The following is a 23,211-nucleotide window of genomic DNA, read 5'->3' on the forward strand; positions in this document are numbered from 1 at the left end:
GGTAGCTTCTTGCCTTTCTGGTGTTAGAATCTGGGTTTCTGGCACTGCACGAAGGACGCACTCCCCCGCGGCCCCACCTTCCGCCCTCGAGCGCAAACGAAATGCCCAAGGCCCTTTTGGAAATGTAGCTAAAACGCTACCTGTGTGTTTTAATCACCACCTGGGCAACAAGTAACAAATCCCGTTAAAAAGGCCATTTTGAAAGGGAGCGTCATAAAAACAGGGCAGCGGGGGGAAAGAGTTCCGTAAAACAAGGCACGGCAAGAGGTTCCGGTTGCAGCAAACGAGTCTCCGATCCTCTGGGCTAAGGCAGCTCGGGTGCAAGAAGAAGCAAGCGTTTAAATTAAGTGCGCTGGGGAGTTGGGGAGGGGTCCCCTCCGCTCAGTGGAGCTGCGCGTCCAGGTCGTACTTCTCACAGAACTTGTCCGTGAAAGGGATGCAGGTGAGGAACTCGCACCACTCGCAGCGGATGGGGTAGAAATAGAAGAGGACCACCAGGCCCGACAGCAGCCCCGCAAAGACCAGCTGGAAGACGATGATCTGGCAGCGCTTGCGGTACAGGTCAAACTTGCCGAAGCTGATGTAGGGCAGGAAGGCGAAGGAGAGGAAGAGGCCGCTGACGAAGCCGCCCACGTGGGCGAAGTTGTCGATCCAGGGCAGGAGGCCGAAGGCGAAGAGGAAGAGGACCACGGCCAGCAGCTTGAAGAAGGCCCTCCAGGGACGCGCCAGGATCTGCCAGCTCTGGAAGAGCTCCACAAAGAGGCAGGCCAGGATGCCAAACTGGGAGCCTGCAGGGCCCACCTGAGAGGAGAGGGAGGCAGGCAGGCAGAGTCCCCGTTAGGCCTGCCTTTGGCGAAACACCTTCCCCCCTTGGGGGGGGGGCGTGGAGGGGAGGCAGTTGAGAAGCTGCTTCCCTACAAGTAGAGCAAGGAGGGGCCCCCACCTCCAGGCCAGAAAAGGGGGGAGCCGGGAGCCGGAGGCAAAAGCCCAGCAAAGGGAGCCGGAAGAGGAAGGAGCGGCCTCGGGTTGTGGATAACCGGGGAGCTGCCTTGGCCAGAGTCAGGCCATGGGCATATTGGGCTCAGTTCTGCTTACACAGACGAGCAGCAGCAGTTGCTCTGCTCTGGCAGGAAGGCTCCCCCAAGCTGTTCCCGGAGAGGCCTTGCCCGGGGCCATGTCCCTGCCCAGAAGGTGCCCTAGCCCTGGGCCCAAAGGAAAGGGCTCCGTTGCCCCTGGCGGCCCCTCACCCACCTCAGCTCTGTAGGGCAGGAAGATGGCACTGGCCAGGTTGCCCGTGATGCCGCTCAGAAGGTAGATGATGGAGATGCGGTGCCAGCCAGCCAGCTTCTCCAGGTCTCGCAGGATGGTCATCTGGAAGCACACTGACACCAAGCAGTGCAGGATCCTGCTGGGCAGGGGAGAGGGAGGCCAGTTGGACCGGGGGGGGGGAGAGAGAGAGAAAACAACCCTCCCTCCCCTCCCCCCACACCTTGCTGGTGTGCCCAGTGCCAGCCTTACCCTGCGTGGAGGAACAGCGACAGCCACAGGCGGTACACCTGGTCTGGGACCTCTGGGTTGAGGAAGGGCAGGAGCCCACAGACATCATCCATGCAGTGCACCTGGGGGGGAGAGCACACCTGGGCTTAGCACTGCCAGGGCCTCACCCTGCTCTGAAAGTAACGCACAAGATTTGGCAGTCGGGGAGAGGGCGTTACCTGGGAGCAGAGGGTGGCCTCTTCGTGGAAGTAGCCGTGCATGAAGGTGCAGTATTCTCGAGATGTGATCTCACACCTGGGAGGAAAGAGGGCAGAGAGCTGGGAAGTTAAGGGGGGCAGCAGAAGGGCAGGGATGGGGAACGCACACAGTCCAAGCTGATCCCTTGGGGGGTGGCTGTCAATCTCCCCCACCCCCTCCCCGGAGTGGCCAATGGGCAGCCTGCCACCTAGCGCTGCCCCGCCTCCCCCAGGCCTCCCCCTACCTTCCCTTGGTGCCAATGCAGCAGGGGCGGCCCGTGAGGACGCAGTCCATGTGCGGGTGGTTGGTGTAGTTGCCAGCGCTGTTCTTGGTGCAGATCTGGAAGGAGAGGGGGGCAGTGGGTGGGGGCCTCCCTCCTCGGAGCAGTCCCGGCTGGAGGGGCCTCCTGCCACCCCCCATCTCTGCAGGTCCCATGGGCGAAGGGAAAGGCACACACACACACCCCTCTGCCAGAGTCCACAGAAAAAGACCAGCTGCTGGGCAGTTGGAGGGGCAAGAAAGTCTGTCCCTCGTCTAAGGGGCTTCCAGCAAGAGCCAAGGAAGGCCAGAGCTGCCCACCATTCCCCAGTCATCGTATTATTATTATCTTAAAAAATTGGTTGCTTTAACCTGCCTAAGGCAACCCACAGATATTTCCTGCCATTCCTTGGAATGAGCGCTTGAAATGCCCAGCTGAGGACCAGGGCAGGAAGGGCCAGAAGGTCCCCGTGAAAAAGTTTTTAAAGGGAGACAACAAGATCTAAAAGCTGAGCTGCTACCTGCAGCTTCTTCCTCTCCCAGCACCAGGGGATCCCCTTTCCAGCACCAGGGATCCAAGACGGGATCTTGGATGAAGCTGAGCAGCCTTCCAGATTCCTTGTGAGGAAACCTGGCTATGTTTCCTTCCGCTGTGGAGCCCCGGGGCCTGGGGTTTCCTTTGCATTCTGCTCTGACCTTCTGCCTGATTTCCCCCTCCCTTTTCTTCCTAATGAAATTCCTTCGTTTGGCTGCTGTCGTGTTTGCGGTTTCCAACCCCAGGGCTTTAGGATCCCCAGAGGTTGGGCCTTCAGGCTCCTGGGAGTTTAGCATCAAAGTTGCTGGGGACCAGCGCACTTTTCCAACGTCCAGGATAGACTCAGAGACAGAGTGTATACCTGAAGGAGCGTCTCCACCCCCATCATTCTGCCCGGACACTGAGGTCCAGCTCCGAGGGCCTTCTGGCGGTTCCCTTCCTGCGAGAAGCGAGGTTGCAGGGAACCAGGCAGAGGGCCTTCTCGGTGGTGGCGCCCGCCCTGTGGAACGCCCTCCCACCAGATGTCAAGGAAATCAACAACTACCTGACTTTTAGAAGACATCTGAAGGCAGCCCTGTTTAAGGAAGTTTTTAATGTTTGGTGTTTTATTCCATTTTGAATGTTCTGTTGAAAGCTACCCAGAGTGGTTGGGGAAACCCAGCCAGATGGGCGGGGTACAAATAATAAATTATTATTATTATTATTATTATTATTATTATTATTATTATTATTACTACTACTACTACTACTATTACTGTTGTTGTTATAGTGGGCTGCCTCTGCACTCCAAGGAAACCACAAGGCTGTAGGTGGAGCTGGGGAGGGCCCTAGCTGAGGAAGTTTAAAAAAGAAATTGTTCTCTTCTGGGGCTGCAGAAGTAAGGGGGGGCCCAGCAATCTTACAGAGAGCAAGACCCACGGCCAGCTCCAGAGGGCTGTTGTGCTGCAGTTGCTCCACAAAGGGCGCTCCTTTGGTCTTCCCCCACTCTGTCGCAGGTGCAGTTCCCTCCCTCCCTCCATCCCACAGCAGCCCCCAAATCGTCAGCAGGCTTACCGGCCACTTGGTGATGTCATCCGGCCACTCGTGGGGGTCCATGGAGGCTGGCTGTTCACAGACCCTGCGCAGGAAAGAGATCAGCAGTGCTGAGGGGGGGGAGCAGGAGGTGAACCCCGATTCCCCCACCTCCTCTCTGCTGTTCCTGGGGAGGTTCAGGCCGCCAGCGCAGCAGACTAGGCCTCCAGGACCCATCGACCGACCTACCTGGGGTCTTGGTGGCAGACCGAGCCAAACTGCCGCTTGTCTCCTGCCAGCAGGGGGGCGCTGGGGTGCCGCGGCCATTTCACCCACACGGCCAGGGTGGACTGCAAGGGAGAGCGAGGGGGTGAGAGGAGGAGGAGGAGGAGGAGGAGGAGGAGGGTCTCCCTTCGCAGGGAGTGGAGGAGCCCTGGCACCCAGGAGCAGGTGCCAGGCTGTGGGTGGTGGGTCAGAGAGAGCCCCCCCCCACCCAGTGTGGGTGCCTGGGCCGGCAGTGTCTCACCGAGCACTCCTCCGCAGGCGTCTGCACGCAGCCGGACTTGTCGTTGCGCACGCAGCAGGCGGAGTGCTTCTCCTTCTGGCGGGCAGCGCGGATGAAGCTGTGGACCTGCTGGTCCTGCCGCATGCAAGGGGCAAACTTTGCGCCCAGGTGGATGAGGGCTTCCTGGGGGGGGGGCAGCGGCATCGTTACTACAGATCGTTGCTTATCAAGCTTTCAGGCAGCCCTTCATCAGGAGACCCCAGGGCAGCTCCCGACCAAAGAACTGTGGCAAGGGAAACTGATGGACTATGCAGAATCGGCGAAATTGACATATAAACTACGAGATAAGGACAACTGTGACTTTGAGGAAGAATAGGAACCCTTTGCAAAGTACCTAAAGAAACAACAAAATGAACTGGACTCCTTGGCAGGTTTTGAATAAACACCCACAAACTTTTTATTGATAATAGCTAGTTAGATAAATTAAGGATCTATACAGTTTTGTAACATGCAGAGAATAATATTTGTTGATAAACCAGAGAGAGGAGCTCAGGGATGTCTGGGGGTGGGAGAGGGGGTTATAATATGGGGTAGGGGGAGGAGGAAAAATAGGGGGCAATTAAGGATGATATGTTTTTTACTGATAAAATGTTTTGTTGAAATTCCTAATATTTTGTTTAATTTTTTTTAAGAGAGAGACCCCAGGGCAGCTGACAGCAGAAAGAGGTCGGTTGGGAGAAAGGGAGGCTCTTACAATCTCGGGGTCGTGAGTTTGAGCCCCAGGCTGAGCAAAAGGTCTCTGCCTTGCAGAGGGCTGGACTCAGGGACCCTGAGGGTCCCATCCGTCTCTAGAATTCCATGAAATTCTGTAAGTAAGAGTAAAAAGGAGGAAAAGACAATAACACACAACCTGCTTTAAAAGGCCGTGGTGGATTGACAGGGAGAGGATATCTCACGAAATGAAAAAAACTTTAAAATAACCTTTGTTAAAAAACACAGAAGCTTTTCTATTAGGAATTATAGGCACCAAGATTCCAAAGGAGCAGAAAATATTATAATGGGTATGCAATCGGTTTTGTTTAATAATGATATTTGTAAAATCAAATTTTAAAAAAATTATTAAAAACAACAGGCAAAGGCCTGGGAGAGGTGGAACGCCTTTGCCTGGCACTTGATGGGGTGCAAGGAAGGCACCAGGTGAGCCCCCCCCCTGGGGAGAGCACCCCACAAGCCAGGGAGCCCCCACTGAGAAGGCCACCGGCCTCAGAGCCACGGCAGCCTGGGCCACTCACCGAACTGGGGCCGATCCAGAAGTTCTCCTGCTGCACATACTTCACGTTCTCGTAGACCCCGCGGTTTCTCAAGACCTGCCGAAAAGGAAGCCATGGCTCCTTGCAAGGGAAAGTTGGGGGGGGCAAAAGGGCCCTGCCGATGCACAACCCCCCCTTCACCCCGCCAGGCAAAGGAGCAGAGGCCTGGGAGGCAGGTGCCTCTTTGCGGGGGGGGGTGTATTCCTGGGTCTGTGGTCAAGGAAGGGGAAGGGGCCACAGAGGCAATGGGGGGGTGGGCTGCAGCTGCCACCGGCTCCGCAATGGCCGTGTTTTCTGCCACTCACCGAATCCACCGTCTCGTGCTGTGAAAACCCCACGGGGGCGATTCCGTAGATGGAGACGGCCAGGATGGTGATGAGCGAGTGGACGAAGGTGAGCCAGTAGGTGAAGAACGGCCTGCAGTGGGGAGAGGGGTCAGGTTGGCAGGGGGAGGCCCTGACTCGAGATCAGGAAGAGCTTCCAGAGAGTAAGAGCTGCTCGACGGCAGAACAAGCTCCCTCTGCGGGAAGGAATCTCCTTGGAGGTCGGACATTGCATTGCCCGGGGTTGGGCTAGATGGCCCCTGGGGGTCCCTGCCCACTCTACAATTCTATGAGGAGCAGGGCAGTCCCTAGGAGCTCCGGCCCCTTCAGCCGCGGCAGCCCCACCTGCAGAACCAAGCCCCCACCCGCTTGGTCACCTACCGGTGGTCATCCATGTCCTCGATCTGCTGCTTGACGAAGCTATCAATCCGCCTGCGATACGTCCGGTTGGTCAGCCGGCCCACCATGCCCAGCCCATAGGGGCGCTTCTCCTTGGCAAAGAGCTTCCGGACGGGGACCCGGATGCGCTGCCCCCGCCGCTGGAGGCCCAGGCTCACCACCTCCTGCCGCAGGCGGACCTTGGGCTGCCCCACCTGCACCCCCTCCTTCTGCTTCCGCCAGCCGCGCTCCAGGGGGCTGCAGGGGGAGAGAGAGGGGGGCACTCAGGAACGGCCACGGAATGCGCCCCCATCGCCTGTGGGGCAGGGAGGGGTCTTCGGCTTGCAGGGCCCAAACCCCTCCAGCCCCTGCAGGGCAACTGAAGCTGCCGCAGAGCTGGCTTCCTGCTCAGCCGGTGATGCTCGGCACTCTTTGGAAAAGATAGCCCTTGGCTTTGGGGGTGACCTTTGCAATCACCCAAGAGGCCTATTTCTAGAGATGATGATTTCATAAAGTTTTTATTAAATTTTCTGATTAGCAATTTAAAATACTTATTTTAACATCCTTAAGATAGCAACGACTTCCCTTCTTCTCTTTCTGTGCTTCATTTGACATATCATAAATCCCAGCATATTTTACAAAAACGAAACCATTCAGTATTCCATTACAGCGATACCTCTGGTTGCGAACCGGATCCATTCCAGAGGCCCGTTTGCAACATGAAAAGAGTGCAACCCGCAGCAGCGCATCTGCGCACACGTTGCGATTCACCGCTTCTGTGCATGTGTGTGATGTCATTTTGCGCTTATGCGCATGCGCAAGTGACGAAACCCGGAAATAACCCTTTCCGGTACTTCCGGGTCGCCGCGGGATGTAACATGAAAAAACGTAACATGAAGCTGACGTAACATGAGGTATGACTGTATTACATCCATCTAAACTTATTTACGCTGTTGAATTTATCTTAATGCTTCCAGCATTTTCAGGTGTACACCATTTCCCCCCATATATTCAATAAATGTTTTCCAATCTTCTCTAAACGTACGTTCCTCTTGTTCTCTTACGTAATTCTAGAGATTAAACCCTTGAAGGATTTCGTGGCTGATCGAACGAGTGGAGGAGCCCCTTTTTGCAACTGGAAGCCCAGCAGACCGTGTCCCTGACCCAGCTAAACAAATGCCTTTGCTGGGGCCGATTCACAGGCAGACCCGCTGCCTCGAGAGGGGAAGTACCTGAGCTTGTCCCCTGCAGCCGTCCCAGGGAGCCCCCTTCAAGTGCAAGCAAGGGGAGGCAGCAGGCAGGGAAGCTCGCTGTGGGGCAGCCCCACACGGGGTGTTGCAAAAGGCGGGCAAAGCTGCAGGCGCCAGAAGCCTCGCCTTGTGGCGCCCACTGGCCCAGAGAGGCTTGTCAGCCTTGCCAGCTGGAGAGAGCGACAAAGCATTGGGTAGTGTGCAGCTGGGACATGTGTCCAGCAAGCAGAGGACTCACAGCATCAGATGACTCCTCTCCAGCTCAGTTCTGTCCAGCGCCCCCCCAGTGAGGCCGGGTTCCGGTTGTGGCTGCGGTTGCAGCTGCGGCAGCTTCGCTTCGGCGTCCTTGATGGCGCTTTCCGAGGGCGACTCAAAGACATCGTCGGGGTACGTGGAGAGCTCTTCGTGCAGGACTCCTTCCTGGGGAGGAGAGGGGGCGTTCAGCCGCAGAAGCCAGGCCAACACCGGCCGGGCTCTGCCTCCTCTGCCCCCCCCCAGGGCCAACGCCGGCCCCTCCTTACCCGAGCAAAGAAGGAGGTGTCCAGCTCCTCTGGGAAATCCCCCGTGTCTTCCTCCAGGAAGCTGGCCGGCGTGAAGCTGCGTTGCTGAGCCTGATGCAAGTTGCTGTCCCGCACGGACCGGCCCTGCCAGGAAGGAGAGATGGCAGAAGCCGTTGTGCAAATCCAGGCTGAAACAGCATTAGGAATGTATACCGTGCCCAGTTCTGGTCGCCTCAGCTCAGAAAGTGTGGGAATGTTCAGGGAGGCAGGAGAGGATATATTGTTTTTTAATATCCTTCCAAACTTGCGCTATGTAGCAGAGTTTACATTCCCCCTTTTTACATGCACAGCAGATAGCTGGTTGCAGGCTCGTGTGAGCCTCTCACTGTTATACAATTGAGTCTGTCTAAGATTGAATTGTACACTCCTGGTAAATTCCCTTGAATCCCTCTTAAAAGGATGAAGACACAACAATCTTATTTAAAGTCAATAAAAGAAGTTTACTCACATCAGTTCACAGTTCGATTCCTGAAGGCAGACTTAGTTACAAATTTGTGGATCTACCCCATATGGGGGAATAATCCCAGTGCTTCTGCTAACTGAGACCTAGTAGAGCATTCCTAGCTAAAAAGCTGGTCGAACGAAGAAGGAAAGGGTGCTACGTGACTCGTCCTTTTGTTACCTGGACAGGTAAGGTCACGCCCACCTCTAGTCACATGCAAGGAAGGATGCTCCAGGAGGAAACAGGAAGTTTCGGCTGGCTGGACCAACATCCCCTTGCATGTCCACTCTAGGAAAACAAGGAATGTTGTACTTGACTGCTCCCAGTGGATTACATCCCACAGAAAGGACATTGCAGAGTTGGAAAAGGTTCGGAAAAGGGTGACTGGAATGATCAAGGGGGTGGAGGTGGGTCCCCCAGTGGGAAAGCTGGCAGCGTTTGGGACGTTGTAGTTTAGAGAAAAGGAGAGAAAGAGCAGACGTGGCAGAAGCTTATAAAATTATGCCTGGCATGGAGAAAGTGGACAGCGAAAAGCTTTTCTCCCTCTCAGCATCCAAACTCGTGGGCATTCAACAGAGCTGAGCGTTGGAAGAGTTGGGACAGATAAAATAAAGTCCTTCACACAGCACAGAATTAAACTGTGGAACTTCCTGCCACAGGGATGGCCACCCACTTGGGTGGCTTTAAAAGAGGATTAGGTCAATTCACAAAGCAGGATACTTCTATATAAAGGGGAAATCGATCAAAGAAATGGAATCAAAAGAGAAATTGGGAAACGTCCTCGTTCCTCGGTTGACATGGCGACAAGTTAGTACTTTCCTACACAACGAAATTGTTCAAACCTCTGCCATATGTGAGCTTTCCAATTTTGAAAATGTAATTCTTATTTCTCCACACTATTCAAAAGGCACGATTTCAAATATCTATAAAAATTTCACTCAAACATGAACCCAGACACCAAACAGGTTCAAGGATGTCATGGAACAGATTTAGAACCTGACAGAACTGAAGAAACTTGGGTAGCATTTTCCTTTTCATAATATATCTGCTAAAAATAAAGAATGGTCAATAAAGTTGGTTCCTAAGTGGTCTAGGACTCCTAGAAGACTCTTGTACATAAATTCATCAGCATCAACAAAGTGCTGGAAGGGATGTTCAGAAATGGGATCCTAGTTCGACCTCTGGTGGGGTTGCAAGCATGGCCAAACTCAGCCCTCCAGATGATTTGGGACTACAACTCCCATCATCCATAGCTAGCTGGACCAGTGGTCAGGGATGATAGGAATTGTAGTCCCAAAACATCTGGAGGGCCAAGTTTGGCCAAGCCTGCAACTAGCGACTAGGCATATTGTCACCAGACTCCGTCTGACAACGCTGTATTCTGAAAAATCTCTTATGATCTTTTTTTGAAGGTTAATAAAAAAAAATTTTTTTTCAGCTTCCTGAGCTCAGGAACCAAGAGGACTAAAACTTTTTAAAAGAATGGGGGGAAATATAATTTATTTAGGAGACCACTGCAAACAAATGAAAACATTAGCAGGATTTTAATCTCACTTGTAATGTAACAAACACTATGGATAATATGGATTGATATAAAATATAGATTACAGAATAATATGCAGTTTTAAATGTTAACAATAGGACCCATGAAGGGGATGGGGGGGAGTTTGAAGATTCAGATAGATAGATAGATAGATAGATAGATAGATAGATAGGGATGTGTATTTGGACTGTTACAAAATTTTATTTGTAAAATCAAAAATTATTTTTTAAAAATTTTTATTTTTAAAGAAACGACTGCTCACAGTACTCCAAATGTCCCTCTTCCTTCCTTCCTCTGCTTGGCGCTTGATGCCCCCCCCCCGGACGTTCCGCCAGGCCCCCAACCAACCAAGGCGAGCAGGATTTCCTCGCTCAGTGAATGCCCCCCCTCCGCCAACCCCCCTGCCTTACCTTCACCAGGGCTGCTGCGGCTCGGAAGCTCATCTTGGCCACCGACTCCCTTTTCCTCCGCCGCGGCCACCGGTTGAAGCCTGACCGGGAGCTGGTGAAGGAGCAGAGCGACATGGCCCCTGGCGTGGCCGGCGTGTGGGGCATGCTGCAGCCCTCGCTGTCCTCGGCCATCCGGAAGGCCCTTCCCCGCGCCAGGGGGTCGATGATCTGGCGGTGCCAAGGAGGGAGGGGCCCGTTAGCTAGGGAGGGCCCTCGCCTCAGGCCACCCTGCAGCCATGGAGACCGCAGGCGGCTGCTGTGCCAGAGGACACCCAAAGGAGGGAGTCCGTCCCAGGTAATAATAATAATAATAACAATAATAATAATTTATTTGTATCCTGCCCTACCCAGCTGAGGCCGGGCTCAGGGTGGCTAACATCATAAAAACAATATGCATAAAAACAGACATCAATTAATTAAAATTCACTAGCATTGCTAGTGGCCCCCAAGCCCCCAGAGAAATGAGGTCACAGCATTATTTATGGCAACATCGGGTGAAATTACGTCAGTAGAAAGGAGACCTCTTGCTCACCTGGCCTGGGACAATGGGCCAGGTGTGTGCAGGTGTGGCCTCCCAGTTTCCTGAAAATGGGTTGTGCAAGCCCCCCTCCCTCGTTTGCCCCCTCCCCATGCCCCTGGCGCAAGACCAGGGGTGCCCTGGGATGGTGGGAAGGGTCTGCCCCCGGCCCAATACACCCTTTTCCCAGTGCCCATCTCCTGCCCCACGCCCAGCAGCCCCCTCGCCCCACAACAGGGCCCCGGACCGGCTCACCCTCTGCATGCCCAGCTGGCAGGGTGGCACATAGAGCGGAGGCGGCGTCTCGGCACTGGCCAGGGAGATGTTGTCCTGGCTGGGGAGGTCCATCTCTCGAATGACCTGGGGCTTCAGCTTCCCGTAGCGCAGGCTGCAGTGGCGAAGGCTCTTCCGCTGCCACTTCTGCGTGGCGTCGCTCTCCTTGCTGACGCCAAACCAGTCGGCCGTGCCCCTGAGAGGGGAAGCAGCAGAGGAGGAAGCAGCCAAACTCAGGGGCCCCAAACAGACGGGCCCCTCCCGGGCCCCTGCGACGCTTTCGCCAGTCCCCCCACAACTGCAGCAAGATCCGACCGAACCCTCGCGCTCCCTCAGGCCGGACCAGCAGCAGAGTCGCCCCCCCCGGGGGGAACCGCTGGCAAGCTGGCCGCCGAGGTTAGCCATTTTGCTGCTGCTATTAGTGCGTCTGTCACAGGGTGGCCTGGGGGGGGGGGAACCCCACATTAGTAGAGGTTATTCACAACCGGCAGTCAGGGACAGAGTTTTGGCTGCAGGCGGCTGCCCCAGCGCTGCACTTCTGAGCTCAATGCAGCGCTGTGGGAGCTGCGCCCGGGCAGCCTTCCCTCTCCTGGTGCCCATCCTAGCAGGGCCGGGGGGCACAGAGAGAAAGGGAGAGCCACAAGGGTCCCACCACAGGGCCAGAGACCACTCTGCAGGTCGGAGGTGGACTCGCACTCGGTCCAAGCCGGACAATCCAAGACCCAGTTGGAAACCAGGCCGGCGGCCCAGTTGCGCCAAGGCGAGTGGGTGGCAAGCAGTGGGGCTGTGCCAGGTTTGGGGTGGGCAGGTGCGTGCATGTGGGGGGAGGGGTAGCAAATGGCCACCTGTTGGCTGTGAGATGGGGAGAGGGGTGGGGCAGGAGGAGCAGGCATTGCTCCTGGGGACCCACATGCACGTCACACACATGCACTGGGGTGGGGGGCGGGTGGGGGGGTCACACCAGCACTGCAGGTACCTGAAGACCGTTTTGGGCAGAGACTGGTGTCTCCTGGGGGGCCTCCTGCCCACCTGGCGCCCCTGAACGGGCAAAGTCTGCGTCATCTCAAAGCGGACCTGCCTGTTGCAAAGGAGAGAGAGCTGAGGGGGCGCCGGTGGGGGGGGCAGAGGAGGCGGCCTGGTGGTGCCCAGGGACCCTGGCAGGGGCTTCCTACCCAAGACCCTCCCAAGGCTGGAGGGGTGGGGCAGGAGAGAAGGACCTCGGCTCCTTCCAAGAGCCTTTGCCAACCTGCTGCCCTCCTGGGGTTTGGGGGGAGAGCTCTGATCCCGTTAGCCCAGTGCCCCACAGCTGCGCTGGCCCAGGGGGCTGGTGGGAGTTGGCGTCCCAAACATCTGCAGGGCCCCAAGTTGGCAAAGGCAAAAGACCCAGGTGAGGAGGAGAAGGAGGATGTAACCCAGAAGAGTTTAGCCTGGAGGAGAGGAGGCCCGAGAGCATCTTTGGGTCTCTGAAGGGCCGTCGCACGGAAGATGGAGCGGGATTGTTTTCTCCTCCTCTGGAGGGCCAGGATTCGAACCCATGGCTTCAAGTTACAAGAAAGGAGACTCGACATCAGGAAGAACTTTCTGCCGACAGGGGAAGAGACTTCTTCCCTCTCCTTCCTTGGAGGGTTTTGAGCAGAGGTTGGGCGGCCATCTGCCATGGATGCCATGCATTTCAGTGGGTTGGTCTGGATGACCCTCAGGGTGCCCCCCCATCACGCTCTGATTCTGCGACCTTACCTCCGGATGGTCTGGGTGATGGAGGTGTGTCGCTGGAGGACGGGGCGCCGCAGGTCGCCGAAGGGGGAGGGGAAGCGGGTGTGTTCGGTGGGCATGCTGACGCTGCGGAGGAAGGCCCGGTGCTTGGGGGGCTGCCGAGGGAAAACAGAAGGGGTTGGAGCAAAACTGGGGGGGGGGGCGAGGCACTGGCTGCAAGACTGCTGGCTGCCGGAGGTCTCAGGCATGGGAATCCCCCAACCCCTCACTGGTGGGGGGCCCAATCCTATGGCCCTCTCCCTTCCGGCCTCACAGGGGAGCGTGGTCTTAGTGGTTAGAGCAGAGAGACTGGGCCCAGGGGTCCCCCACTCGGCCACGAAGCTCACAGGGTGCGACTGTCTCTCAGCCTAACCTACCTCTCAGGGCTGTTGTGAGGATAAAATGGGGGGGGGGCAGGGACCGCTCCCTGAGCTCCCGGGAGGAAATAGTGGTATGTAAATAATAATAATAATAATAATAATAATAATAATAATAATAATAATAATAATAAATTTTATTTATACCCCGCCCTCCCTGACCAGAGGCAGGCTCAGGGTAGCTAACACCATTAAAATCACAGTAAAAAACATAACTGGGGGGGGGGAGCCAATTTAAAATACAGGTTAAAATGCAATAAAATAGGTTCTTTTTATCATATATGGTGGTCTTGCGGTAAGATTAAGGCTTGCTGGGAAATGATATACAATGAAATGAAAAGGATGTTTAAAATAATGTTTGTAAAAAAAGCCCAGAAGCTTTTCTCTCGAGAATTATAGGGACAGAACTACATAAATTGTAAAGAAACTTATTCATGTGTGCGACTACAGCGGCAAGAACGTTTCTTGGCCCAAAAAGGAAAGAAGCCGAAGTCCCAGCAAAGGAAGAATGGATACAAAAACTTACGGAATAGGTGAGAATTGGCAAAACTTACTGGAATAAGAAGAAATCAAGATAACAAACTTTTTATAAAAGAATGGAAACAGTTTATTGGATATTTAGAGATAAATTGTAAGCAGATAACAACACTGGCAGGATTACTGTAATAACCTGCAGTTACATGAGAGTATATATTCAAAGAAGATACCGTAAATGAGTGAGTTAAGTTAATTTGGCTGTGCAGAAGATATTGAAAATAAATTTAAGGAACCGCAGAGAGAGGGGGAAGGAAGTCAAGTTTTAAAATGTCAAAGTGATCGTAAAATTGGTGAAATGTATATATCTGAAAAATAAAAATTTAAATTTAAAAAATGTAAGAGATGATAAAAATGCCTACCTGTGCCATGGCTGGTTCCTCAGCCAACACCGCTGGGGCGGGAATGTCCAGCATCAGCCCCGGGGGCTTCTTGCGCTGCAGACTGCTGGTGCTGGCCCGGCGCACCTCCGACATGGTCCTGTCAAGCCTGGGGGAGGGCAGAGGAGGGGTCAGCAGGGGGTCTCCCAAGGCCTGGCTGGCAGCAGCCAGAGGGCCGGCCAAGGGGGCTTCACACGGCCCCCCAAACATGATCTAGAATCCCAGCATTGCAGCCTTGGAAGGGAGCCCTAGGGTCTTATTTAAAAAAAAGTTTTTATTAAACTCGACAGTTTTATATTCATCACAATAATCACCATTATCACATAAAAAGCAAAAACTTTAATTCCCGCACTCCCCCCGTGACTTCCCTCAACTTCCTCTTCTGGTTCTCTAAGTATTTGCTTCTCCTGCATATCTGTTCTATCTGAATACTGCAATCTTTAAATTAAATATTGTTACACTCGTCATTTTTGTACCATCATTCTCTGCAAATTGTATCTTACACTTGTTTCTTTCCAGTTATCTTCATTTCTGTGTTTGTTTTGTAGACTGTAAGTGTTTACTCAAACTCTGCTAGTGAGTCCACTTCTTTACAATGTTTCGGTAAATGCAACATAAACGGTTCCCAGTCTTTTTCAAAGTCTCAATTGTCCTTTTGAGTGGATTTTTAAAGTGGAAAATTTAATAAAAATGAATTAAAACAAAAAGTCTGTATTGTCCTTGCCTCCTAGGATCATCCACTCCAACCCCCTGCAATTCAGGAATCGCGGCTAAGGGACCGTCTGACGCTAAGGAGGCAGCGAGGGCGACAGGCCTGGATCTCTGACAGCCTCCTCCCCCAGGTGGAGAGGCGTCCTCAAGCGTTTGCTGGCTCCACCTCAGCCCTAGCCATTGGTCCTGCTGGCTGCGCCTGGAGGGAAGCGGATGGTGAAGGCCGGCCTGTAATCTGGAGCAACCCCACCTTACGAGGCTGCCCTTCCACAGAGGGAGCCCAGCAGAGCCGTCTTTCCCATAGGGCTTAGTGGTGCATCGCGCCAGGGTGCCAGCCTCTCAGGGGCACCCCAGCAAGTGGAGGGAGCTGCGCGGCTTTGCCAGTGGCCTCCCCTTTCCCTGCATGCCCTCCAGCTGCGCCCCACCAACCATAAGACTGGCAGAGGCACAGCTTCCCTCCCAAGCCTCTGCAGGGACCGCTCTACTCCCCAGGAGGTTTGGGAGGGGGGCAGCTTCACTCCCAGGCATCTGTGGGGATCGCTCTCCCACAGCAGCATGGGGGAGTCCCCCCCCCCGGATGGCTGGCAGTGCGCAGCTATGGCCACCCCAACACTATCTGTGGTAATTTGGGGGCGCTGGGCGGATATTTGCACCCCCCAGCGCCGCATCTTCTAAAGACGGCCCCGGAGCCCAGCAAGGCAAGGAAGACACCCCCCCCACACACACACACACTGGCCACATCCTGGCAGCCCCTTTGGCGGTGCCCATCGTCCAAGCCCTTCCAGGCAGAAATAAGCGTAAACATATTTTTTTTAAGGCGCACACAGATAGCAGTCACACAGAAAAACCGATCCATCCCCCTTCAGAAATTAGGAAATATTCCCTGAGGATAATACACTTCAATTTGCAACCATCCCAAAGCCATCTGGGAAACCCTTTCCCAATACTTCTTTTCACTTGCAAATCCTCCAATCCCTGTGAACAGATGAACTTCCTGGCAGGAGCAGGCGGCCCCTCTGCAAAACTAGCCTGGCAAGTATTTGTCAAAAGCAAAGCCGGCCTGTCAAAAGAGCATGAATAGGTGTAAGTCTGGGGAACGGAGTCAAGGACTCAGGTGCGGTTGTACCTGGGAAGCTGAGCAGCTGGGCTCCCGAACAAATCGGCTTCTGAACAATCGAAACCCGGAAGGGAGTGTTCTGGTTTTCAAATGATTTTCGGAGGGCGAACATCCAGGGCGGCTTCCGATTGGCTGCAGGGGGCTCCTCTGGCAGAAGCCGCACTCTGGTTTTCAAATGGTTCCGGGAGTCAAATGGGCTCTGGGGATGCATTCTGTTCGAGAACCAAGGCACAGTGGACACTCGGGTTGTGAACGTGATCTGTGCAGGAGGGACATTGTTCACAACCCGCAGTGTTGCGTCTGCGCATACACAGGTTGCGCTTTAGCACTTCTGCGCATGCACAAGTGCCGAAACCTGGAAGTAACCCATTCGGGTACTTCTGGGTTTCAGTGCATCCGTAACCTGAAAATGCTTCACCTGAAGCATCTGTAACCCGAGGTATGACTGTATGACTGTATGTACCAGTCCTAAGGAACTGGCCAAGTACGGCAATCAGCATCTTCAGGTCCCTTGACAGACAGGAGAGAAGCCACACTCTCGGATTTCTGTTGCGGATGCCTCTTCCTGAGATGCTTGTATGATGCTTTCAGGTGGCCTGCAGCTAATCATAGAATCATAGAGATGGAAGGGACCCTGCGGTCATCTAGTCCAGCCCCCTGCAAGGCAGGAATCTCAGCTCAAGCATCCCTGACAGGTGCCCCCCCCGCCTCTCCCAGGAAGGAGAGACCACAGTCTCCCAAGGGAGACTGTCTGAACAGCTCTTATTGTCAGAAAGCTCTTCCTGATGTTGAGTCAGAAAAGTCTTTCAAAGCTGCTCCACACCTTTGTTTGGGGTCCTCGCCTCCTTGCAAATGGCAGTGGGAAGGAGGGCTCTGTTTCAACAGAAAAATAAAGATTCCCCCTTTCTTCCAGCTTCCGCTCATTCGTCTCAGACTGATAATGGACTTGGGAGGCTTGGAGCCCCTTGGGGAGCTGAGCTGTAAAAGCCAACCTCCAGTTTTCATGCAACAGAAGGAGCCCAGGAGCCCCATCGGGGCTTATCCTGCGCAGGCTAGTGCTGAGACCCTACCTTTCGACTTGCAAGGCTCCCCACACAAACACACACTGGGTTGCAATTGTGTGGGTCAGCTTTGGCTGGGAGAGGCAGCCCCCTGTTAGCCTCTGCCAGCCCAATAGCACAGCTCCCCTCCCCTCCGCCAAGTCCACCGCAGGAGACAGGCAGTGCACCCAGACCCCAGAGGCTGCCCTTGGGACCGGCGTTCCCACACTGCCGCCTCCGCAACAAAGGCCAGCGGCCAAGTCCCCCCCCCCCAGCCGCTTCCTTGGTCCCACAGGAAAGCCAGGCAGGGACTGCACCTCCTGCCCCCCCCGCCTCTTCCTGCTGCCCCCAACAGACAGCCAGGCCTGCAAGCTTCCTCTTCGGACATCGCCCAGGCCCCCACGCAGCCCCCCACCAGCAAAACGCCCAGGGGCCGCCCAGAATGAGAAAGGGACCCGAGGGCCACGCAGCCCAACCCCCCCTGCAACACAGGAATGGCAGCCAAGGGGTCTACCTCTGCGGGGGAAAGCTTCCTGTCGTTCCTCTGCCCCCTCCCCACTGGAAAGGGGGGTGGCTGCAGGCTCTGACCCCCCCCCTTAACATCTGCAAAATGATTAAGGCTGATACATTGTGTTACAGGATTTTATATTATTTTTAAAGCTAGGTAACTTCCCTGAGCTGTCAAGTTGAAAGGATGCATTCGGGCATAATATTTGCAACATTTAACAACTTTAAAGATGTGGCCCCCCCCCGTAATTTCCATAACAGTTGGAAGGACAAAAATATGACCTCCTATGACAACTCCTGCAGCCCATGAGCGGATCGCTTTCAGATAAAGATCATGCATGGACAAATGTAAAGATCTTTGGAAAGTATTGATCGAAACCACAGTAACAAACTAATCAGTGTATCTTCAAGGGAAAGAATAAGTAGATCCATTTGCATATATAGCTCTGTAGGCTTAATTATATTCCATTGCTATTTTGTTATTGCTCTTTTCCTCTGCTTCCATTTATTTTTAATGCATGTAACCTTTTCGTCCCGTTCCCCCCCCCCCCGCCGCCAATTTAACTCCTTGTAATACTCTCAATTACAAAGCCTCAGCGCCTAGGGCTTGCCGATCGAAAGGTCGGCGGTTCGAATCCCCGCGGCGGGGTGCGCTCCCGCTGCTCGGTCCCAGCGCCTGCCAACCTAGCAGTTCGAAAGCACCCCCGGGGGCAAGTAGATAAATAGGTACCGCTTACCAGCGGGAAGGTAAACGGCGTTCCGTGTGCGGCTCTGGCTCGCCAGAGCAGCGTTGTCACGCTGGCCACGTGACCCGGAAGTGTCTCCGGACAGCGCTGGCCCCCGGCCAATAAATGTGAGATGGGCGCACAAACCCCAGAGTCTGGCAAGACTGGCCTGTTTGGGCAGGGGTACCTTTACCTTTACCTTTAATACTCTCAATAAAATATGAGGAAACAAGAAGGGAGATTCCCACAAAACATTAGGAAGGCCTTTCTGGTGGTGAGAGCAGCTTGAGAGGGGAAGGGGCTTTCAGGGAGAGGTCGGGGGGGGGGCATCTGCCAGGGATGCTTTAGCTGTAAGTCCTGAACTGGATGACCTTTGGGTTCCTTCCACCTCTATGATTCCATGACCTTTAAGGGAAGTCACCTCCATCTTCCTCTCAGAGCAGATGCCCACAAGCCCTGGGCGGGAAGAGCCAGAGAGAGAGAAAGAGAGAGAGAGAGAGAGAGGAGGACATTCCTAAGAACCGGCAGCTCAGCTCTCGCCTCCCTCCAGGAACCAGAAAAGCCAGTTTAGGGCTCAGATCTTTCCCACAGGCCTTTCTGACTTCTTCTCTGGGGACACCCCAGGATGGCCAGAGCGTCACAAGAACCGCACCAGACATTCACCAGACCCCAAATCTTTCCCCCTTCCTGGCCTGAGAGGCTGCAAATTCTACCTGTCTTCCCCCTTCCAGTTGATCAACACACAGAGATGCAGGTGGCCAGGGGCAGCCAAGCACCCTTCACCGCCTGCCCCCCTGCCAGCCCCCTCTCCCCTCCTCCCTAGGCGGCAGCTCCGCCATGACCACAAAGCCCTGAGACAAAGGGCGACGCAGATTTTCCAGTGGGCATCTCTCTGCTCACAAAGGCGCCATTCTCATGAGCAGGGAAGAGGGAGGCAGCTGCCCCCGCCTCCCACGCAGGGAGATGGCACAACCAGCCTGCCCCCCCCCAAGGCCAGCAGGGCCTCTGGTGCAGATGCAGAGGGAAGGCAAAACACAGCTGAGACCACCACACCCCCCAGTCCCCAAACTTGCCTCCACCACCAAGAATACACACACAAAGCAACATTTCTAGCAGGTGCCGGTGGGGGGGGGGTCAAGCCAGGCCTCATCCTGACCCCCATCCCACTGCCTCCCCTCAGAAGGCGCTGTAAGACCCCTTGGGACGCAGGTGACCCCAGCAGGCCCACAGAGCCCCCCCCCATGCCAGAACCGCTGCAGAAAGCAAACTGTGGCAGAGTTAGCTGAGGTCACAGTTGGGGGGACAGGGAAAGGTCGTCCTCCCCACCTCGCCACGCAGCCCAGGGGGCAGCAGGGGGCGCCAGGCCACCAGGCCCACCAGGCCACAGCTCACCCACCACGCCAGGAGATAGGGCAGGACTCACCCCACGCAGCAACCTCAAGTGCAACCCACCCAAGAAAAATACCCGCTGTGTTTCAGCCTCCGACTGCTGGCCTGGGACATTTTGCATCCCTGCTGGAGAATCTGGACTCTTTCCTGCCAGAGGAAGACCACACATACAAGGACAACAACAGGAAGGAAGGAAGGAGCAGGCTTCCTGCTTGCCACGCCATCCGACTCGGGAGGGAGGCATCCCCCGCTGGTTCTGCTGCAGCCACAAAGGGCGAAGCGAAGGGGACCCCCCCCCAGCTCTGCTGGTGCATGGGGCACCCATCTCCAGGCCTGGCCCAGTCATCACAGCACCAAAGCTGGCAGCCCCATGGAAGCCATTCCAGAAGGGGGGAAGTGGAGGCTGTGAGCAAAAGCGTCCCGGCCCCTTCCTCACTTCCAAGCGCCCAGACTCTCTCCCGCCTCTCAAGCACCCAAGGGCCCCGGCCTGGAAGAGATCCACTGGGGGGCCAGGCTCCACTGGTGGCAGAAACCACCAAAAGGTGCGTCGACAGAACCTAAAACGGCCACGCAATTCCAGAATCTGAACCGCTGCGGCCAGTTTTCTTTTGCGGCACATAGGAAAGGAGGCAAAAGTTGGGTCTGGAAGGAAGAGCAAGGCAGAAGGGGAGCCTGATTTCTGGCTGGGAGCAAGGGGGGGGGTCCACCTCACCCAGTAGTATCCTGCTTCCCACAGTGCCCAACCGGGTGCCCGTGGGAGGGAGGGGCATGAGCGCAATGCCCCCTTCCGCTGGCATGCAGATGCAGACTGTGTCTGAACAGGGACAGGGAGAGAACTGCCACATCTTGAATGGCAAGATGGCAAAATTAACTGGGAAGCTCAGGAATCAAGAAGACAAGGAATTTTAAAAAGAATGGGAAATGGTTACAATGTATATACAAAACCATTTCAAACAGGTCAGAACATTAGCAGGATTTTAAATACACTTGTAAAGTAGCAGAACATATAGAAAATTTAGGAAGATGAAAACTTGGAAGAAGTACTGATATGCAGTTGAAAATAGAATTAAAAGGACCCATGGAAGGGATGGGGGGGGGAGTCAAGAGATTCAGAGTAATCTCAATATTTGGATTTTGTACTCTTTTATATTATATGTTAAAAAGAACTGCCACATCTTTAGAATTCCTTCTTCCCATCCTGCAAAAAAGCCTCTTTCTATTCTCTTTACACTGGTCATCCCTTGCAGAATTCTGCCCCACCTGCTGGGCTGCCCTGGCCCGAATCCTGCCCTTGGTCAGGGCTGCCCAGAAGAGGCCTGACGCGCTTGCCTTGCTTTGGCCCTGCTGAGGACGCAAACTGGCAGCCCGGTTGCTCCAGAGCAGGCTTTGCCACATGGTGCCAATCCAGGCCACTCAGAGTTCCTGGCAAGGGAGTCCCTTCTGCACCTCGAGACCTGGAACATGGGAGGAGAGGCACCAGGGGACTCTCTCCTTCGCCCAGGGCTGTCTTAAGCATATGCGGCACCAGGGTGCAAAGATCTGCCCAGTGCCCCCCCCAGTTGCCCAGTCCCAGGCGCGCAGGAGGGCAGAGTCAGCCGGCCGCCTCAGCTCTTTGCTGGCTCGGTCGCCCCCAAACTCGCAGCGCAGAGCCACCCGCAGCAGAAGAGCCGACCACAGCGCTCTGATCAACGGCTGAGCTCTTCCCCGGACTCAACTCTCCAGCCCCGGATTCTCAGCCTGGCGCCCCTGAGAGCCCAGTGCCTGGGTGCCCCACACCCCTAGCGCCTGTGGGAAGATGGCCTGCGTTTGCCAAAGGCCCAGAGGAGAAGGAAGCAGGAAAGCGTGGAAGGGGACAAGGGAGGAACGCTCCTGACTCCAAGGACCAAGCTGCCCAGAAATGCCCCCCCAGCTGCACCTGCCCCAGAGTTCAGAGGAGGAAAGAGCTGCTTCTGAGGTTTCAGATAGGGCAGCTCATGATTTGCATGTGGCATTTGATGCCAGGTCCCATGACAGTCTGGAAAAACCACACCTCCGAAAGGCTGAGGAAGGGCTCAGGGTCAGGCTGGGAGGAGGAATTCCCCAAGTGATCCTCCAGTCCAGGAATCCAGGAACACGGGTGGCATGGATGAGGCCCTGGAGGACAGCGGAATCTGAAGGGGACCCCCCCCCAAGCAGGAGGGGCTGCAAATCCCGCTGAGGACAAAATCATACTTTTAAGGCCAACCTGCCAAAACGCAGACCTTCACTGGGGAAAATCACATCCCCGCAGACACCCAAGTGGGAAATGTTAGGAGCGCGCGCGCAAGGAGGTGGGATGGAGCTTGGAAGCCGCAGCAGGGGCGGAAAGGGTTCAGCAAGAGCCCCCACCCCACCCGCCCCCACCCCAAAACTGGGGGGCAAAAAGCCCAGCCAAACCCAGAGGGACTCACTCCGGAGGGAACAGGCGGGAGTCACTCCGGTGCTGCACAGCTGCAAACACCACGCGCGGGCGAGGGAGAGAAACTCCGCGCAAAAACGCTCAGGATGCAGACCAGCCATGGAGCGGGGCGGGGGGGGGGCGCATTACAGGGAAAGTCTCCCAACTCTCCCGGCGGATGCAGAAGCTGCAGGCTGGGGAGGGAAGACCCCGCCCGGCCCCCCGCTTTCAGCTCGGGGGCTCAGGACGTGCCCAAACAAACGGGATACCCAAGGTCCCCCTGGCTAGACGGAGGGGGGTGTTCCCGACCCGCTGGCTTGCCCCCCCCCTTGCTAAAGGAGACCCTGGCCCGCTTGGGATCGAGCCCAAGAGGGGCTCTGGCCCGCGGGCAGCCGGCTCGGCGTCCGGGGGGGGGCATCGGCCTCGGGGGGCGCGCCAGCCGGCTTGGCCCGCCGCCTCGGGAGCCCCCGGGAGGCCTCCCTCTCGACGCCGCCTCCTTCGGGGGCTCCGGGCCGAGGGACCCCCGGGCCAAGCCGGAGCCGCCCGCCCGCCCGCGCAGGGCGATCCTCCGGCGAGCCCCCGCCCTCCCGATCCCCGCGGCGATTCCCGCTCACCGTGGCTCCGGGGAGCGAGTGGCGCTGGCCGGGCGGCCATGCAGCGAGGGGGCCGGCGTCGGCGCGGCCCGGCCTGGAGCGCGAAGGGCGGCCCGCCCGCCGGGCGACGGAGGCGGGCCGGGCGTGACTCAGGCCTCAGGAATGCGCCCTGGCCGGCCAGCGCCGCGGAGGCGGAGGACGGAGCCCTCGCCGGGACGGCCGCGCCGAGCCAGGAGGCCGCCGACCGGGGAGCCTCCGCGCCTTGGAAGGCACGCAGGCCGGCAGGGACGGGGAGCCGGAGCCGCCAGGACGCGCCGGGGCGGCGGCCCCCCGACGGGCTGCTCCGGCGCCGGGGCGGGACGGGGATCCCCGCCGCGGAAGCGGCGCCTGCGCCTCGAGGGACCCGGGGAGGCTGCCCGTGCGCTCACCTGGCCGCCCGGGAGCCGCTCCCCTCCAGTCGCCCCCCGGAGGGAACCTGACCATGATCGGCCCCAACCGACGGGACCCCGGGACGGTTGGCCGTCGAACGGGCAGGGCTGGGTCGGAACGGGAACCCCGGACTGTCGCTGAAGCCGTGGGAAC

The 23,211-nt window shown here is 56.1% G+C and overlaps 1 protein-coding gene across 5 annotated transcripts; it reads right to left on the bottom strand.

Moving 5' to 3' along the window:
* Nucleotides 1-114: 114 nt before the first annotated feature.
* RHBDF1 (rhomboid 5 homolog 1) lies at nucleotides 115-22,767 on the bottom strand. Of its 5 annotated transcripts, none has more exons than XM_082199670.1 (19): nucleotides 22,651-22,764; nucleotides 14,114-14,386; nucleotides 12,826-12,956; nucleotides 12,065-12,166; nucleotides 11,071-11,284; nucleotides 10,260-10,466; nucleotides 7,826-7,948; nucleotides 7,543-7,724; nucleotides 6,058-6,312; nucleotides 5,659-5,770; nucleotides 5,336-5,410; nucleotides 4,065-4,226; nucleotides 3,788-3,888; nucleotides 3,581-3,644; nucleotides 1,979-2,073; nucleotides 1,716-1,791; nucleotides 1,519-1,619; nucleotides 1,252-1,408; nucleotides 115-801 (listed from the first exon to the last, which is right to left on the bottom strand). In XM_082199670.1, exons 2-19 carry the CDS (start codon nucleotides 14,339-14,341, stop codon nucleotides 382-384), a joined length of 2,805 nt encoding a protein of 934 aa, XP_082055796.1. In that variant the 5' UTR covers nucleotides 14,342-14,386; nucleotides 22,651-22,764; the 3' UTR covers nucleotides 115-381. The 5 variants fall into 5 exon arrangements, with proteins under 5 accessions (XP_082055796.1, XP_082055797.1, XP_082055798.1 ...); XM_082199671.1 differs by having other exon boundaries at nucleotides 1,252-1,405; nucleotides 22,651-22,763; XM_082199672.1 differs by lacking the exon at nucleotides 12,065-12,166 and having other exon boundaries at nucleotides 1,252-1,405; nucleotides 22,651-22,762.
* Between the last annotated feature and the right edge of the window lie 444 nt (nucleotides 22,768-23,211).

Source organism: Podarcis vaucheri (genome assembly GCF_965113315.1).
Source record: "Podarcis vaucheri genome assembly, chromosome: 14".
NCBI lineage: Eukaryota > Metazoa > Chordata > Lepidosauria > Squamata > Lacertidae > Podarcis > Podarcis vaucheri.

Coding starts and splice junctions, on each gene's coding strand:
- RHBDF1 (XM_082199670.1), bottom strand. CDS start 14,341: ATGTTTGGGGGGCCGTGTGAAGCCCCCTTGGCCGGCCCTCTGGCTGCT. Junction 7,949..10,259: donor CCGCAGCAGCCCTGGTGAAG/GTAAGGCAGGGG, acceptor CCTTCCTGGCAG/GGCCGGTCCGTGCGGGACAG. Junction 2,074..3,580: donor ATGACATCACCAAGTGGCCG/GTAAGCCTGCTG, acceptor CTCTCCTTCCAG/ATCTGCACCAAGAACAGCGC.